Raw genomic sequence first — 17,679 nt, forward strand, 5'->3', positions numbered from 1 at the left:
CGCGTGCCAGTTGCTTTCTCCCCCTACAAAGTGTCTTTGAATGTCTTTCCGAAGAGTGCATGGCGGCACTAACTGGACAGCTCTTTCAAAGAGTTGTCACAAGTGTAACGGGCTAGATGTCCTCCAAAGTGCTGCTTAATTTTACGAATTCCTTCTTTATATGGCGTTGCCTCTCCACCGCCCCATCCCCCTCCCCGCCTGCCCCCACCTCCTTTTTCAAACCCAGCATAAAACCCTGTGGTAAGCTTTTGTCATCCTTTCTAATCTTTCCTTCTTTGGCTACAAATTCATTTTTATAAATGTGTCTCCAGGAGGTTGTGATCAACAACATTGATACTCATCAGCACTGAAGATGCTACACAAATTTTCACAGAAGGGGCTTTTCACAGTAACTTCATTTGACGCCTACTTGTGACGATAAGCGATTTTCATTTCATTTCATTTCAAGTACAAGTTTTTTTTGATGCAACAAGGAAGAACTGAGAGATGCCAGTATAGGTGCAGCAGGCTCCCTTTAATTTGCTAAAAGTTATGGACCATTTTGGGAGAACACAGTTCCTTTTTAAATAGCATCATCTGATTTGAAAGAAATAGTGAGTCCGACATTGAAAAGGCTCTGAATTAACCTGGGCAATGTTGAAGCCATTATTCATCATGTTCCAGCAATTCTGCCATTTTAGCTGTCTGCATTAAATCCACATTCTCCTATACTTGAACATTCTAAGCAAGTCTGAGATACTTTCTCAGATATATTAATGTCACAGTGTGACAATGGTGCAAATGCTGGAAACAGGTTTCTTACCTTGGTCAGGGAAATTTATGATGTGGTATATCTAAAATAGGAATTCCGGTTTTGATTGATGCAGGATTTTTTTTTTTTATTGTCCATGGGATGTGGGCGTCGCTGGCTAGGCCAGCATTTGTTGCTCATCCTATTTGTCCTTGAGAAGGCGGTGGTGAGCTGCCTTCTTTAGTTGCTACAGTCCGTGTGGTACACGTACACCCACAATGCTGTTGCGAAGGGAGTTCCAGGATTTTGACCCAGTGACAGTGAAGGAACCGTGATATATTTCCAAGTCAGGATGGTAAGTGGCTTGGAGGGCAACTCCCAGGTGGTGGTGTTCCCATGTGTCTGTTGCCCTTCTCCTGATGGTAGAGGTTGTGGGTTTGGAAGTGATATCTAACGGGACTTGGTGAGTTGCGACAGTGCATCTTGTAGATGGTACACACTGCTGCCACTAAGCATTGGTGATGGAAGGAGTGAATGTTTGTGGATGAGGTGCCAACAAGGTGGGCTGCTTTGCCCTGGGTGGTGCCGAGCTTCTTGAGTATTCTTGGAAGCTACACTCATCCAGGCAAGTGGAGAGTATTCTATTACACTCCTGACTTGTGCCTTGTAGATGGTGGACAGGCTTTAGGGACTCAGGAGGTGTGTTCCTTGCAGGATTCCGAATCTCTGACTTGCTCTTGTAGCCACAGTATTTATATGGCTAGTCCAAGTTTTGGTCAAAGGCAACCCCAATCGCTAGGCTCAGTTGGTAGCAATGTCATCTCTGAGTCACATAGAATGACATGAAGAGAAAAAAGTTATTTCAAGATCGAACAACTTTCATTCTTCAACTGATATCATCAAAAACACCTGAATTATCATGATAGTTTATGGATGTTGCTGATGCAGAGTGGGAGGGCTACCAACCACAGATAATGCCATGATTTTTACTACAGGGCAGGGTGAGGATGCAAGCCCGCTAATTGATCTCAGCCAGAATGGGGAAGCAAAGCTTGCGTTGTTAGCCCTATTCTGGGCCACATGCCAGCTGTCTAACCACCTGAGCTAACTGGTTCCCCATACCAGTTGCTAGCTACCCTTTTCTTTAGAAGAGTAATTTATGGTGAGAAACACTTTTGATCCTGCGATGAAGAGTTACATCAATGCAAGCTTTTTTTAAAACATATCTTAAGGTGCCTCTTTTAGGCTTGTCATGCATATTCCACTTTTCTACTCCAGGAATCCCAGGCTTCATAGATACACCATTGCAAATGATTGACGGTTCCCAAAATGGAATTATATCCTACATTCCAACAGTGACAACACTTCAAAAATGCCTCTTTGATTGCATAGGGCATTGGGACATCTTGAAGTTGTTAATGATGTTATATAAATGCAAGTTTTTTCTTTCTTTTTGTTACAGCACTCAACCAATAGAAAGTTGGATCACTCAGTTCCTCCCATACACTGAGTCCCTCTTAAAGCTCAAGATTTCAGAGCCTAGAGATTACATGTTGGCATTTTGAAAAAGGTTTAGACCGGGTCCAGAGTTCAGCTGGTTCCTTTGTTCCATCTTCATCTTTGTGAGGATGAAATTTTCCTTCGGAAGGGCAATTGTTGGAAGGGCAGCACGGTAGCAGTAGTTAGCACCGTTGCTTCACAGCACCAGGGTCCCAGGTTCGATACCCGCTTGGGTCACTGTCTGTGCGGAGTCTGCACGTTCTTCCTGTGTCTGCGTGGGTTTCCTGCGGGTGCTCCGGTTTCCTCCCACAAGTCCCGAAAGATGTTCTTGTTAGGTGAATTGGACATTCCGAATTCTTCCTCTGTGTACCTGAACAGGTGCCGGAATGTGGCGACCAGGGACTTTTCACAGTAACTTCATTGCAGTGTTAATGTAAGCCTACTTGTGACAATAATAAAGATTATTATTTTTAGCAATAAAATGCTTGTTTTACTCAGGACTGAATACTCCTCAAAGACGCCACTCCAGAATGCTGACAGCCTCATAGATTTGTGGCGTGTTTTTAATATGCTGTCACAGGTGAGGTGCAGAAGTTCAGATTCTTCATTTGGAGCAGCTGCAAGTTAATAATTGACTCTGGGGTCTTAAACTCAAAAGGATTTTTCACCCACCTCTTCCCTTTCAAAATCTGAAACTTCTCCTCTCGAAAGTAGCGACAAAACTGTTGATCAGCACAGCCAGATGCAACTGAATAAAGGCTTGCCCGTCTATTGACAGTTCCCTTACTAATGTTTTATTTGATGTGTCGTAGCAGTGTGGGAAGCATGTAGTAATTTTGGCTTTGTACTCACACTTGCCAAACTTTCAATTATTTTTGGAAAGCATCTATTTCTTCACAGTGCCGAAAGCAATCATCATCCTTCCCTTGCAATTTGAGGTTCTGTTTGTTTAGAATTGAAAAGATCTGGGCAGCACGGTGGTGCAGTGGTTAGCACTGTTGCCTCATGGCGCCGAGGTACCATCTTTGATCCTGGCTCTGCGACACTGTCTGTGTGGAGTTTGCACATTCTCCCTGTGTTTACATGGGTTTTGCCCCCACAACCCAAAGATGTGCAGGGTAGGTGGACTGGCCACGCTAAATTGCTCCTTAATTGGAAAAAATGAATTGGGTACTGTAAATTGATTTTTAAGAAAGAAAAAAGAATTGAAAAGTTGTCTGCAAGGTGAGACACAGTTTTTTAAAAAGTGTATTTTATTCTAAACATATTCGAAGTACAAAGACATAAATCCAAAAAACAATATCCACACCCCACAGTTCACAGTTTGTGCAAATCTGTTCCCTTTTTCATCCTTCCATCCTTACCACCACTAACTTGGCAACACTTTCTCATCTGTGTTTACCAGTTAAATGGGCTTATCTGTCCCGCTCTCCGACAGTCCTTTCCCTTCTTCGGAATTAGCGTGATCAACGCCTGGGTCAGTGTCTCCGGTAGCTACCCCTTCTCCAGCTCCTCACTAAACATCCCCAGCAAATGTGGTGCCAATTCTGTCGCGAACTCTGTATTGAACTCTGTCGGGTATCCATCTGGCCCTGGGGCATTACCCAACTTCAACCCTTTTATGCTATCCATCACCTCTCTGAACCCTAGCTGTTCGTCCAGCGCTTGCCTCCTCCCCTTATCCAGGCTTGGGAATTCCAGCTCATCCAAAAACCATCCCATATCCCCCTCCTCCCCACCCGGCTCGGCCCTATATAACTTCTCGTAATACTCACTAAACGCCTCGTTAATCTTCCCCACCTCCAACACTCCCTCCCTCTTCCTTGTCCGCACCCTCAAAATTTCCCTGGCCGCGGCCTCCCTTTGTAGCTGATGGCTAGCATATGGCTCGTCTTCTCTCCACACTCATTCTGCACCTCCCATGCCCTCTGTAGCTTCCCCACTGCCTTCCCCAATTGTCAGCTTGTCAAACTGCCCTGTAACCTCTTTCTCTCCACTAACCCCTCCTTGATGAGGGTACTCAAATATTTCCTGTCCATCTCGAATATCTCATCCAACAACCATTCATACTCGTCCCTCCCCCTCCTGTCCCTGTGCACCTTCCGCCTTCAACGCCTCAAAAAACTGACGACCGATACCTGCCCATTCTGGTTTCGCTCCACATAGTCTCTGATCACCGACTGCACCTTCTCACTTAGCCCCTTGTCCGCCAAAAGCCCCGAATCTAACCTCCATCCCAGCCTCTGCTCCTGCCTCGCGCAAAGTCTAAACTCCAGCCAGTGCGGCGCATGGTCTGAGATCACGATTCCCACATACTCCACCCCCACCACCCCCACCAACACCTCTCGGCTCACTACGAAAAATTAAATTCTAGAGTATAACATGTACACGTATGAGAAGAAGGAATATTCCCTCTCCTCCAGGTTCCAAAACCTCCATGGATCCACCATTCCCAACCTTTCCATAAGCCCTTCCTGCTCCTTTGCCATCCTCAACCTTCCCATTGACATGGGCTCGGCCTATCCACCCTGGGTTCCAACACGCAGTTAGAATCACACCCCCATAATCAACAGATGCGTGTCTAGGTCTGGAAACATTCCCAGCAACCTCTTCACAAACCCCACGTCGTCCCAATTCGACACATAAACATTTACTAGCACCACCGGCACACCCTCCAACACCCCGCTCACTATCACATACCTCCTACCCGGGTCCCGCACTTCCTTGGCCCCAGAAACCCCATCCTTTTGCTCAACAAGATAGCCACCCCCTGCGACTTTGAATCAAACTGCAAGTGGAATACCTGACCCCCCCATGCCTTTCTCAACCTAACCTGACCCTTCACCCAGAGATGCGTCTCCTGCAGAAAGACGATCCCGCCTTCAAACTCCTCAAGTGTGCGAAGACCTAAGACCTCTTCACTGGCCCGTTCGGTCCCCGTACAGTCCATGTTCTGATCCTTACCGGAGGCCTCCTCTTTCACTCCCCTCTACCGTCTGCCATCCTTCCCTTCCAATTCTACCTCCTTTGATTTTGCCTTGAACGGGGCCCATCCAAGGTGGCCCCCTTCTCTACCATGACCACACTCCTTCTCCAACACTGCCACGTCGCATTCCAGCCCCCTCCCAACCACCCATCCCTTCCCCTCTCCTCCACCTCCATTTGGCCATCCCGGTGGCTACTTCCCCATCTCACTTCCGTTCACCAGCATTACCTGCCAGGGTGGCAGCTCCTGCTTGAAAGCCCTTCTTACCTACCCCTCCCCCACCCTTCCCCCCTTAGTCTGTGCAAGCAACTTCCCGTGGACCCCACTCTCCCCCACAAAAATCAGGACAGTTCCAAAACCACAGGTCACCCCCTCCAAAAGGAAAAACACGACAGACAACGGAAAGGAGGGGGTTGCACATGCCCCCTTACAAACTTATTGCCCTTAACAAACAATTACAGGGACAAAATCACCCCACCTGAAAAAAGCACCCCCACACTCCAGCACCCACAATACCCGCATCTTCTGATCTCAGTTGTTCCAGCTCCTCCGTCTCCCATCGACATTCAATTTGTGGTCTCTGATTAAGTCATAGGCCTCCTCTAGGGTTTCAAGATAGTACTCCCAGCCATAAAATGTCACCCACAGTTTTGTCAGGTACAGTACCCATACTGGATCTGCCTTTGGTATAAAGCCGCTTTGGCCTTGGTAAACCCGATGCGCTTCTTCTCCAGCTCCCCTCCAATATCTTGATAGATTTAGACCCTATCTCCCTCCCATTTGCAGTTCCGCCTCGACCTGGCCCATCGCAGGATCTTCTCCTTCTCCACAAACGTATGGAGCATCACAATCACTGCCCACAGCGGCTCCCCCGCTCTCGGCTTCTGCCTTGGGACCTGTGCTGCCTATCCACTTCTGGGGCCTTGTCCAGCACCCCCTCCACCACCAGCCCCGCCAGCATCCTTGAGAGGTCTCCCGTGGCACCTGTACCTTCCACACCTCAGGCAGGCCAACGATACACAGGTTCTGCTTTTGGATCCGTTCTCCTGCTCCTCTACCTTTGCCCGTAGTGATTTGCAAAGGTCCCTCAGGAGCCCCACCTCTGCCTCCAATGCCACCACCCGGTCACTGTGATCAGACATCACCCTCTCCATTTCCACATCTGCAACCCCTGTTCCTCTAGACATTTCTCAACTCTCTTCATCGATCCTTTCAGGGGTTCTACTCGATGGCCTTCAACCGATCCTCATGCATCTATCCTCATGGATAGATGCGGGCAGGTTGTTTCCACTGGCGGGTGAAAGCAGAACTAGGGGGCATAGCCTCAAAATAAGGGGAAGTAGATTTAGGACTGAGTTTAGGAGGAACTTCTTCACCCAAAGGGTTGTGAATCTATGGAATTCCTTGCCCAGTGAAGCAGTAGAGGCTCCTTCATTAAATGTTTTTAAGATAAAGATCGATAGTTTTTTGAAGAATAAAGGGATTAAGGGTTATGGTGTTCGGGACGGAAAGTGGAGCTGAGTCCACAAAAGATCAGTCATGATCTCATTGAATGGTGGAGCAGGCTCGAGGGGCCAGATGGCCTATTCTTGCTCCTAGTTCTTATGTTTATCCCCTTTCGATGCTGGTGGAACTCTTCTCTAATAAATGTCTAATAACTGCTCCCCTTCTCCCTCCGCCATCTTCACAATTGCTACTGCACCACAGGTCTCCTCCAATTTCTTGGCCAGGTCTTTAACCTTTTTCTGCCGGGTCTGATTACCAGCAGATATGCCACTCATGGGGGAAACTTCTCCTCCACACCTTCAGCTACACGTTCCTGTCGAAATTATCCAACTTTCGGGTAAAAAGAGCTCAAACCAATGCCTTCGAGTCGGAGCTGCCCTGCATGCGACCACTCACTCTATGGCCTCCACTGGAAGTCCCCAAGATAAGATATAGTTAGCATCCAACTCTCATTTGCCAGTTCTTCCCTGCATATAACACACATGGGCTTTTCATCCTGATTTGCATTGGCACAATTAACCAAGCCATATCTCAAGAAATTATCTTTATATTTTGTTCCGAATTGCAGTTTCTTCTTAATGGGTTGTTCACCAGAGGCCCTGGAGGTCTGCCTACAGCTCACACCAGCACTGCTTTGTCCTGCCCTGGACACGCCTGAGCAACTCTATCCAGCGGATTCATTTGTGAGATCCTGGACTGTTTGTGTCTATTGCCCTTCCTTCCTTATTACAAAATTACCCATCGTCAGTTCTTGACAGTCCTATGCTTGCTGGCCGGTACAAAATGGAGGAATCTCTCTTCCGTGAGTTCGTGCCCAAAGCACGGACGGGCTGCGTGATGTCACTGTATGACTTGCTCTCTGCCGGTGCTTCTGGCAGGAAGACTCCATCATTCTTATTTGAAGGACTGTCATTGCGGGGATTTTCAACTTAAAAGCCGGTCACGGCCGTGAACGGGAACGCCATGACTGATTGCTTTGTGACACCCTCGACACCTGCCCATGACCCACGTGTGGGTCATGACCCCCAGTTTGAAAAACCCTGCTATCGCGCATCCCTGATTTCCTTCACTACACCACTTGCAACCATCCTTTCAGTTGCTAGTGCTTAAGCTTTCAAATTTCCTCTCTGACCCTCTGCCTCACTTCTCCCTGCTTAAAAAGGCAGTCTTTAAAACATACAAGACTCCGTTTTCAAGTTTTGCCTGAGATTGGTAATACTCCTGCCAAACACCTTGTGATATTTTACTGCAACATCTTATGGGGCTCATGAGGCAGACAAAGCTCATTGTTTCCATGGCTAGCTTTTCCTGGAATGGGCTGTCAGAGGCCACTGCCTGGTCTCGCCACATCAAGCAGAGCAGGAGACTTTCCCACTCTTATTGCCTGCCATTGACATCTTGGGAGGATTTACGATTTGGCCTTGAATGCACCTTCCTTGGCCATCATGTTCTGGTTGTGGAACTCAAACCTGGCTTAGTGTTACTGGCTTAGAGATAGGCATGCTACCCATTGCACCACTAGGCCTTCTGTTTGCTATGATAAAGGTGCTATTATAAATGCAAATCTTTGTTGTCAGGGTGAGGTCACAAGAAGTGATGCAATGGCACATTTTAACACAATGAGAATTGATGCCAAAAAAGTGCTGACCAAACATATTTTGTGTTCATGAGATGAACACCTCCTTGATGAAGATGAACACCTCCTTTAAAAAGTCTGACAACACCAGGTTAAAGTCCAACAGGTTTGTTTCAAACACTAGCTTTCGGAGCACTGCAGTGACCTGAGGAAGGAGCAGTGCTCCGAAAGCTAGTGTTTGAAACAAACCTGTTGGACTTTAATTTGGTATTGGAAGACTTCTTACTATGCTCACTCCAGTCCAACTCCGGCATCTCCACATCATGACCTCTTTTAAAGGCTTTCAGCAGCATCAGACTGTAGAAGCGCCAACTTGCCTCTAGGTGGCGCCACGCTCTGCAGCTGTTATAGGGAGACGGTAGCGGTGGTATCCCTTCTTGATCATCGCACACTCGTTGGCGGCGCTCTCCAGCCGTTGGCTGTTGGACCGCCGCTGTTGCTGTTTACCAGGCTCCGGCCCCCGGGTGCTGACGGGATAGCGTAGCTGGAGTTGGAGGACCGCAGAAAGTCATCCGAGCTGCCGCTGTTGCCCAACGACAAGATGGCTGTCGGTAGTAAGTTGAAGCCAGCGGCGACCAACACGGCGGCATCCTACACCTACAAAGGAGGATAGCCGGGGCTCCGGACTCCTGCTTTCATACCGCCAGGACAATATTAGACCGATATATGGACAGAAATGGGGTCGCAGACTCTGCAAATCCTGAGACAGGGAGTCTGGGCTTCCATCACTGGCGGATGGTATTATGATCCTCACCAAAATACATTTGTGAATGCTTTCCACCTCTACATCTGGCTTTTCCTCCTTTGTTTCCCATTCACATTGTATATGGTGAGTATTTGGCCGTACGTGTTTACTAATAACCAGTGGGGATGTTTTGAAATTCATCTTTGATGTTTCAGAAATGTACATGTGTATTTGTGTAGGTTGATATATTATTTATACAATATTATGTATACACAAACACAGGCGCGCACACACTTCGTAAGGGTTTCCCCTCTAAAAAAGTAGGCTTTGGAGTAATGATATGGGATTTTGATCGAGAACAAATAAACTGCAATCTGGCGTTTTTGGAAGCACTGGAATAAACAGCTGCAAGGCAAAGTGTCCGAATGATAATGCTCGTAAAAATAGCAGGAGTGCAAAGGACAGTCGTTTTTATAATTAATATTTCGGATTGAAGATTTGGTCGCTTGCCGCGATCATTTACGTCAAAGATTGCTGGAATTTGTATTTTTATGGAGGCGATTTTAAAATGTTGCTTCTAGTTTTCTTTTGTTTCACAGGTCTATCTTTTTTTTTTTGCAAGAGTTGCAGTGAACAAGTTGAAATTAAGTTTGCATCTTTTTAATATATTGGATTTTATGTTTATTTTAAATACTTTCATGTAAAAGTACTTTTGAATTTTTTCTGACTTCCTGAAAGGATTGCTGTTATCTTTACTGCTCTGTATTTTAGCAGCTGGTGTTTTTTTCCTGTTTTAATACTGGTTGTAATGTCACCTGATTCATTTAGTAGGGTGTGCTTCCAGTAAAATGGGCATGTAAATGTAAAAATAAACAAAATAGGTGACGTGTTGTGCATGATGCACAAGAGACATTCTTAATGGGAGTGGAGAGTTGATGACAGCTCTTATACAAGTGCCAGAACCCATTTATGGCTTATAATAACCTTTTATGATAGTGAGATGCTCTTGGTAAACACTTAAATATAAACCAGTGTAATATGTAGGCCACAATGATGTGTTAAAGTAAAGCCATTGCAATGGGGCTTTATAGCAACAGATTGCATCTCTGTAGTTTGTTTATCATATCAAAATGTTCCAAGGTTCTTCAGAGGCAAAAATAAATACTAAGCTAAAGACATTTGGGTAGAGTATCTTCTACATAGCTTTTCTTTTTTAAAAAAAAGAAGATTTTTCCTACCCTTTGCTTCCATCTACTTATTTAGGGCCCATGGTTTGGTGGCAACAATGGCAATACTCACCTATGTACAATCTGCTGGTCACATTCATTGATTTAGCTGCATGCACATTTTATATAATAAAACATCCCAAAGTCCCTTATATTTTTAAAATGTACTCAAATTTTTTTCCAATTAAGGGCCAATTTAGCGTGGCCAATCTACCTACCCTGCACATCTTTTTGGGTTGTGGGGTGAGACCCTGGCAGACACTGGGAGAATGTGTAAACTCCACACGGACAGTGACCCGGGGCCGGGATTGAATCCTGTGAGACAGCAGTGCTAACCACTGTGCCACTATGCTGCCCTCAAAGTCCTCATGGAGCTAGAGTAGACACTGAGGACTGGGGTGTCGCCGGACCCAACTGTCTGCTTCCCTACCGCGACTAGATTTGTGGCTGGGTATCCCTAGAGAGGGAGAATGTGGTGTCTCCTGGCACCGTTGAGGTCTCTACGCCCGGTGGGCATTGTGGGGACTGGGGTGTCTTATCAAACCTTAGGGGCTGGTTTGGCACACTGGGCTAAATCGCTGACTTTTAAAGCAAACCAAGGCAGGCCAGCAGCATAGTTCAATTCCTATACCAGCCTTCCCGAACAGGCGCCGGAATGTGGCGACTAGGGGCTTTTCACAGTAACTTCATTGAAGCCTACTTGTGACAATAAGCGATTTTCATTTCATGTATTGGTTTGATGTTTTAATTTTCAGTTGTGATCGTTTTTTTGTTTAAGGCAGTATCCTTTAGGGGGCTATCCCTTTAATTTGTCCCTCAGTTTATTTGATTTTGTTTAATTGATTATCTATTTTACTCAACATAGGAGTAAACACTGAGTAGGGCAGTTGGCTTGCTAACCCTCCAGAATTGGCCAGGAATGTTGTGAGCACCCTGAGAGTAAAATCATTGGGGCATTAAAATAATTGTGTTTTATTTCATTTTCTTTGAACATGTTTGTTAATTATACAAAACATTGGAGATGTGAAAAAAGACTGGACAGGAAGGTGTGAGTCAGCAAGTCGTGTGATGAAACTTTCAACGATATGTCTGACCAAAGTTGGCAACTTTACAGTGGAGAGCGAGGCAAGTTACAAAACAAGTTTTGGAGGAGGAAAGAGTGACAGTTAGCAGGGCAGAGCGCTTTAGGGTGAACATTTTAAAACGTGTGAGCAAGGTGACTGAACTGACCATGCAGTCAGTGGAAGGGGAGGCACAAGCTTGTGGGTAGGACCAGAAGAGGTTGGAACATTGGAGAAGAGTGAGACTGAAATGCCTTGTTGGGAAGGATGAGAATTTTCGATTTTATGTATTGAAAGATGGGAAACACTGAGAAAAGGTTTTCTTTTGTATTAATACATTGGGTGGGGGCTTAGAATTTTGTACAGGTAGAACCTGGGAAGCCAGCAAGGAGAATATAGGATCTGTCTGCTGTATGGACCAGGAAGCTGTGAGGATGGAGTGGAGGGGCTGATGCTATGAAGGAAAAAATAGGGCAGACTTGACAGTGCTTTGAAATAAAAGAACATTTTTCAACGTAGTTTACCAAAAAGTAATTCATGTTAACAGTGGAAAGATAATTAAAGCTTCAACTTTATCAAGCAACAAAATAGTGTGAATTGTTTGTGAATCATAATTGTGTTGCAGCAACTTTGTTTATTGTATGATACTGCTAACACAGAGAATTTCCAAATGGTAGCACTTTGATTTTACAGACAATAGTGTTGAAGTTGCGAAATGGGATGGTTTTCGTAGTGAAGCATTTAATCCTCTTCTCACTCCTGCAACACATGTACATGCTCTCTCTCTTACATTCTCTCTTGCTCATGTGCACACTTGCCTGCATAGTCACAGTCAATTATACTGATATGTGCTGATATTGAAATTGGGTTTGGGCCTGAATTGGCACTAAATTTATGACTGGAGGATGGTTGGTTGAAGGGAGGGGATAAATCTGCCGTTTTGGTGCCCTCCAAATAATGTCAAGTCTGGACTGTGAATAGTCTTCGAGGGTCTGATGCTGCAACTGATGCCTGAATAGGAAATTGTTCCGCTTGCTGTAGCCAGGGTCTATCCTTCAACTTGAGAGTACAAATCAAAATGCTGTCTGCAAAATAGAAACAAATAAAGTAGATAAACCAGAACACATACGCTGTACCTCAAATCTCAGCCAAGCTGGTGCATTTATATTTCCATAAGAGTTATAAAAAAGGGTGAAGCATCTCAACATCAGCTTGACGGTAACAAAGGTCAAAGAGACCTTAAGAGAGAGAATGCATTACTCTTTTTAAGAAAGCTGAGATAACTGATTGGTATGATGTCGGCATATGTTGCAGATTCTGTCTGTATTTGGGAAAGTTGCATAAATATACAGGAATTGAATATTGTTTATCTGTCAGCTACTGAGGCAAGTAAATTTATTGTATAGCTCTGGTGGTACTGTAGCTATTTGAGAGAGAGAAAATAGAACTTGTGCACATCAGTTTTCATGAGTTTCTGTGACACATCTGACATCTTCTATTAAATGAAGACTCCAACATGTTATGAAGCATTTGTATACAGTGTCCATATGCAATGTTGATGGAAATCCAGTTTGTAATATTTCATAAAAGCTTCTCAAGTTCTTATGAATCTCAATGTTTTTCAATAATTAGTAATTTTTGCAAAAATGAGGCAGCATCATTTGATCAGTGCTGATGAGAAATATGAATATATTTTTTAAAATGAAATGGGAATGTTTTGAGAAACCATTTTCAAATCTGGTTCATCGCATTTCATCGTGGATTTGAGAATTCCACTTCCCAATAGTTCCGTACTGCATGCATGGAATGATACTGAGCAAAGCACACAATTTGACCTCTGGCCTTTTTTGTCATTGCAACAGTAAGGACACTACAGTCAACCTTAAATTTGATGGGTGAAGTTGGGGGAAAATTATGCGAGGGCGATAGGTCAAGGTTATTGAATGTAGAATTGGCTGCTTTCCCTCCCTTATCCCTCCAGTGAGAAAGTCATGATGTGGAGATGCTGGCGTTGGACTGGGTCACGTGAACACAATAAGAAGTCTTACAACACCAGGTTAAAGTCCAACAGGTTTGTTTCGAATCACTAGCTTTTGGAGCACTGCTCCTTCCTCAGGTGAATGATTCCCATGGGTAAATGGTCTTTGAAGCTCACAATTCAGATTGCATCATGAATAATCGCCACTGACAATAAAGGCTTGCCAATGCCGTATTCCAGCAAAAGTTACCACTTTTAGGAGGGGAGGCAATGGGGCGAGCCCAAATATTTGGTGCGATTGTTGGATCTTGATTTGAATCTCAGCCGAAACTAAATTTAATGCTTCACTGTCTTCATCAGATTAGAGGAGGGGAAAACGCACATTCCTCGGTGACTGGACCAGATAATGATTTTGATTGCAATGTCCTGCTTGAGGGAGCCTTTCTGCATTGCATTTGGTTTTAAAAGATCATTTTTAGTCACAGCGCAATGTTTTCCAGCTCCCTTTGAGCCCCTCCTCTTAGTCACACCCTGTCCCCCCTTCTCCCTTTTTTTTTGATGGTTACTGGTGATGACATTAAATTTTCCAGCATGGCATCCGTCCTTTGGTGTCTTGTGTAGTGGGAGAATCTGACCAATAAGTATTGTTAGGCTATTTTGAATGAAATGGGGGTGGGTGAGGGACCTATCACAGCTGGGCTCAATTTTGTCCTTATCAAATATCCACACAAATGCACCCAGCTGGAGCCACGAACAATGATTGTGCAACACGTGGCTCCAACTAAGCAGATATATATTTTATTTCAATTACGATAATTGACTCGGGTGAGGCACATTTCGATTAGCATATTTTCAAATGCCCGTGTTTACCTTTGTGAATGTTGAAGGGATTTTCCAGTTGGTTGCTGGAGCACTTGACTATGGAGTTCACAAGTACTCTACCCGCCAGCTGGAACTTTCCTTTACTGTTAAGCAGGTCAGGAGAGGCAAAAGACTGGCACTTTAAAATAAACTGTTGATTCAAAGCAATATTAAAATACCAGTGACATAAGAAACTGATGGAGAAACTAACATACAAGGGTGAGAGGAGTGGGATTTATGGCAGGATATTGCACCATAGAAAATCATTTGCCTTACTGTTGTGATTTGCTCTGATCTCTTCCAGATGTGCTGTTAGGCTGGCGTCTTCTGTTGCCATTGCGTTTGTTGTGCTGTTTCACATCATGTGACCTGAAGCTTTAAAAAATGCATGATAATGCTAGTTCTAAACTGCAGTAACTGCAACAAAGGCTTCAGTAAAAATAATACCTTTGTGCCTTTTAAAACATATAATTTGAATACATTTACAGCAGTTAGAAGAATTTTGATGCCATGCAAGGCCAGAACAATAAACTGGAAGAAAAACATAAACCATTCCCAAATGTTGACCACAGCTGCATTTACACAGCCCTCACAGTAAAACCCCTGTAATTATCTGGTTAAAAACACTCTGAATGATAGCACTGGGACTGCGGCGCTGAGGACTCGGGTTCGAATCCCGGCCCTGGGTCACTGTCTGTGTGGAGTTTGCACATTCTCCCCATGTCTGCGTGGGTTTCACTCCCACAACCCAAAGATGTGCAGATTAGGTGGATTGGCCATGCTAAATCGCCCCTTGATTGGAGAAAAAATAAATAAATTGGGTATTCTAAATTTATTTAAAAAAACACTCCAAATAATTCGTAAGCAATGTTGCAATGTTTTCCTGAACCAGGAGCAGCATATCAAGAAATATTGTAGTGGGGTGGGTTGAACAAGTTAACGCCAAGAGCTTTCTGGCAACCCTTGGGATCTGAGTGTAATATCCAACAAATTCGATCAGAATGGATTGTGAGTGCCTTTGCTAAGATTCAAATAATCAGTGTAAGTTTTATTTTACTCCAAAGTTTAGAACAGGTTATTGGGGATCATTCTTTAGGATCCACATTCCGCCAAACTCACAGAAATTTGTTCACTCTAAGATGTCTGAGCTGAAGCATGTGGAAAACAAAAGCAATTTCAGGCAAATTGAATGAGTCAAAGCTTGATGTGTCCATGGGGCCAAATCTTTCAGCTTCCAGTCGTTGGAGACTGGACGTATGACTGACGATGCACAATGGGACCCTGCAGAAGTTCTGACCCGTTGACCTACTTGGATTGCCTCTGACTCTGAGTTGGATAGTTATCCAAGAAATATTAGACCGATTAAAACCTAGTCTAACACCTGGCTAACCCCACAATTTAGACACCCTGACCCAACGTGACTACCCTCCGAGTACTCCGACCCAACCACCCCCTGACCCGACCAACCAACTACACCTGACCTGACTACCTCTCTCTGACCTGACTACTTCCCCAACTATCCATCCTACTCACTTGCTTGCCCATCTCACTCGCTTGCCCAGAGAATCGATACAGTACTGAAGGAGGCTATTTGGCCCCGACCATCTGAAAAAGCACCCTACCTAGGCCCTATCTCCCGTAACCCCACTTAAACATTGGACTCTTGGGCAATTTAGTATGGCCAATTCACATAACCTACACATCTTTAGACTGTGGGAGGAAACCCACGCAGACACGGGGAGAACATGCAAACTTCACACACAGTCACCCGAGGTCGGATTTGAATCCGGGGCCTTGGCGCTGTGAGGCAGCAGTGCTAACCGCTGTGTCACCGTGCTGCCCAGAAATAAAAGTGGTCATCTCACTCGCTTACCCATCTCGTTTGCCTACCTACTCACCAACTCACTCATTCACTGACATTCAAAGACTGGACCTTTAAACTTGCCACTCGGCAACTGGTGCTGTAAAAAGGGGGATGGAGAGTCCTATTTTTCTCCCCGATTCTACTCTACTCAAATGGAGTTCCCTGAGGGATGCTGCAATGTGTATTTCTTTGACAGTCAGGATTAGAAGATTCCGGAGCAAATGTGCAGCAGGATGGACGCAGGCGAATCTTTGGACACAGTGGCAATCTGCTCATCATTTCCACTGCTCGAAGATTCGGGTCGTAATCTTTTAAGACTGGACCATTTTCCAGGTGACCTGAAAGTAGGGAGCTAGCTCTCCCAGAGAGCCTATCTAGTGACCATTATCACTTCCAGTGCACTTGTGCACAGTATTTACAGTGGAGTTAATATTATTGGCAAGCGCTATAAATTAATTGAGGGGATTACAGTTATATTATAGGGCAAAATTTGAGTATTCTGCTGAATTTATCTGAACACTCCTCACTGCACCCCAATACACCTTCTTGACAATTTCAAGTTTGCTTTCTTTCTGTGTACAGGATGTCTTTGTTAGAAATTAATAATTTGTAGTCGGTCAGTTGAAATCTCCAGTTTCATTCAATGAGCCAGAATGATTACAGAGAATGCTCTTGCTGGTAAGGAAGAGAGAGAAGCGATTGGACCATGAACTCTCCAGTCCAGGATAAAATATGTAGGTACACCACACTGATTTTCCTGAAGAGCATCGCTAACTTTCTGCAGAAAGAAACAGCTCAGTTTAGCATAATTCAATCAAATAATTTTTCTTTCCCTATCAACTTTCTGCCATCTTGTCCACCTTGGGGTTAGATTACAGGAGCAATAATTGCCCTCCAGTTTCAGCAAAGTAACTACATTATTCATGGCAAAAGAGAAAATAAAAGATGAGTGAACAGTGATTGTTTGAGTGGGGGAGGGTTTCGGCTGAGTTGAAACCTAACATGCACAGAATTCCAATGGGGCTTTGCTGGATAGCGATTATAAGCAAAAACTATGACCACTTGTATTCATATGGCCCCTCCTTCGAAGCTTATGGGGCCATGCGCAAACAGTTGAATGTCAGCATTCATCAAGGATTGGATCTGGGATTTTCAGTATCAGCTGGGGATTGAACCTTGGACTTTACAGTTCTCACTGGACAAACTTGGTGTGCCATCTGGGTAGCCATGTATCCTTTCTTTTAGAAAGAAACCATGTTCCCCTGATGATTAAGTAGATGAATGTACCAGGTAATGTCGTATGTAGGACACAGAAGGTTCCAAGCTTGATTTGTATTAATTCCAGCAGGAGAACAGTGCAAATTGGAATCTGGATGAAAATAAGCCCGAGTTCTTGATCCTGATCCTGATCCAGTTACCTTTTGCTATGGGATATTAAATGTGTATAGGTCAAGTGAGAGCAAAATCAGACTTGGGCATAAACCTTTGCATAGCTTATAGTCATAAACTCTTTGGGTCTTAACATACAAGAAAATAGCTGAGAACCTTTAGAACTGTAGCCAGTGCCTTTGGTAGGGGAAGAAGTAGAAAAGTGGTTGCAGACAATTTATTTATATTTTTAATTGAAAAATGAAAACCTTCTCTTT

At 44.5% G+C, this 17,679-nt stretch overlaps 1 protein-coding gene across 5 annotated transcripts in view; it reads left to right on the plus strand.

The window, feature by feature from the left end:
• The first annotated feature begins 8,846 nt into the window (after window positions 1–8,846).
• The window catches only part of pcnx1 (pecanex 1), a 450,027-nt gene continuing 441,194 nt past the window's right edge, over window positions 8,847–17,679 (plus strand). For all 5 annotated transcript variants that reach the window (XM_072486041.1, XM_072486049.1, XM_072486025.1 and 2 more), the window contains exon 1: window positions 8,847–9,187. In XM_072486041.1, the coding sequence (XP_072342142.1) occupies window positions 9,035–9,187 (153 nt within the window). In that variant the 5' untranslated portion in view covers window positions 8,847–9,034. The remainder of the gene's footprint in view (window positions 9,188–17,679) is intronic.

The sequence above is a fragment of the Scyliorhinus torazame genome, chromosome 2 (assembly GCF_047496885.1).
Source record: "Scyliorhinus torazame isolate Kashiwa2021f chromosome 2, sScyTor2.1, whole genome shotgun sequence".
Lineage (NCBI taxonomy): Eukaryota > Metazoa > Chordata > Chondrichthyes > Carcharhiniformes > Scyliorhinidae > Scyliorhinus > Scyliorhinus torazame.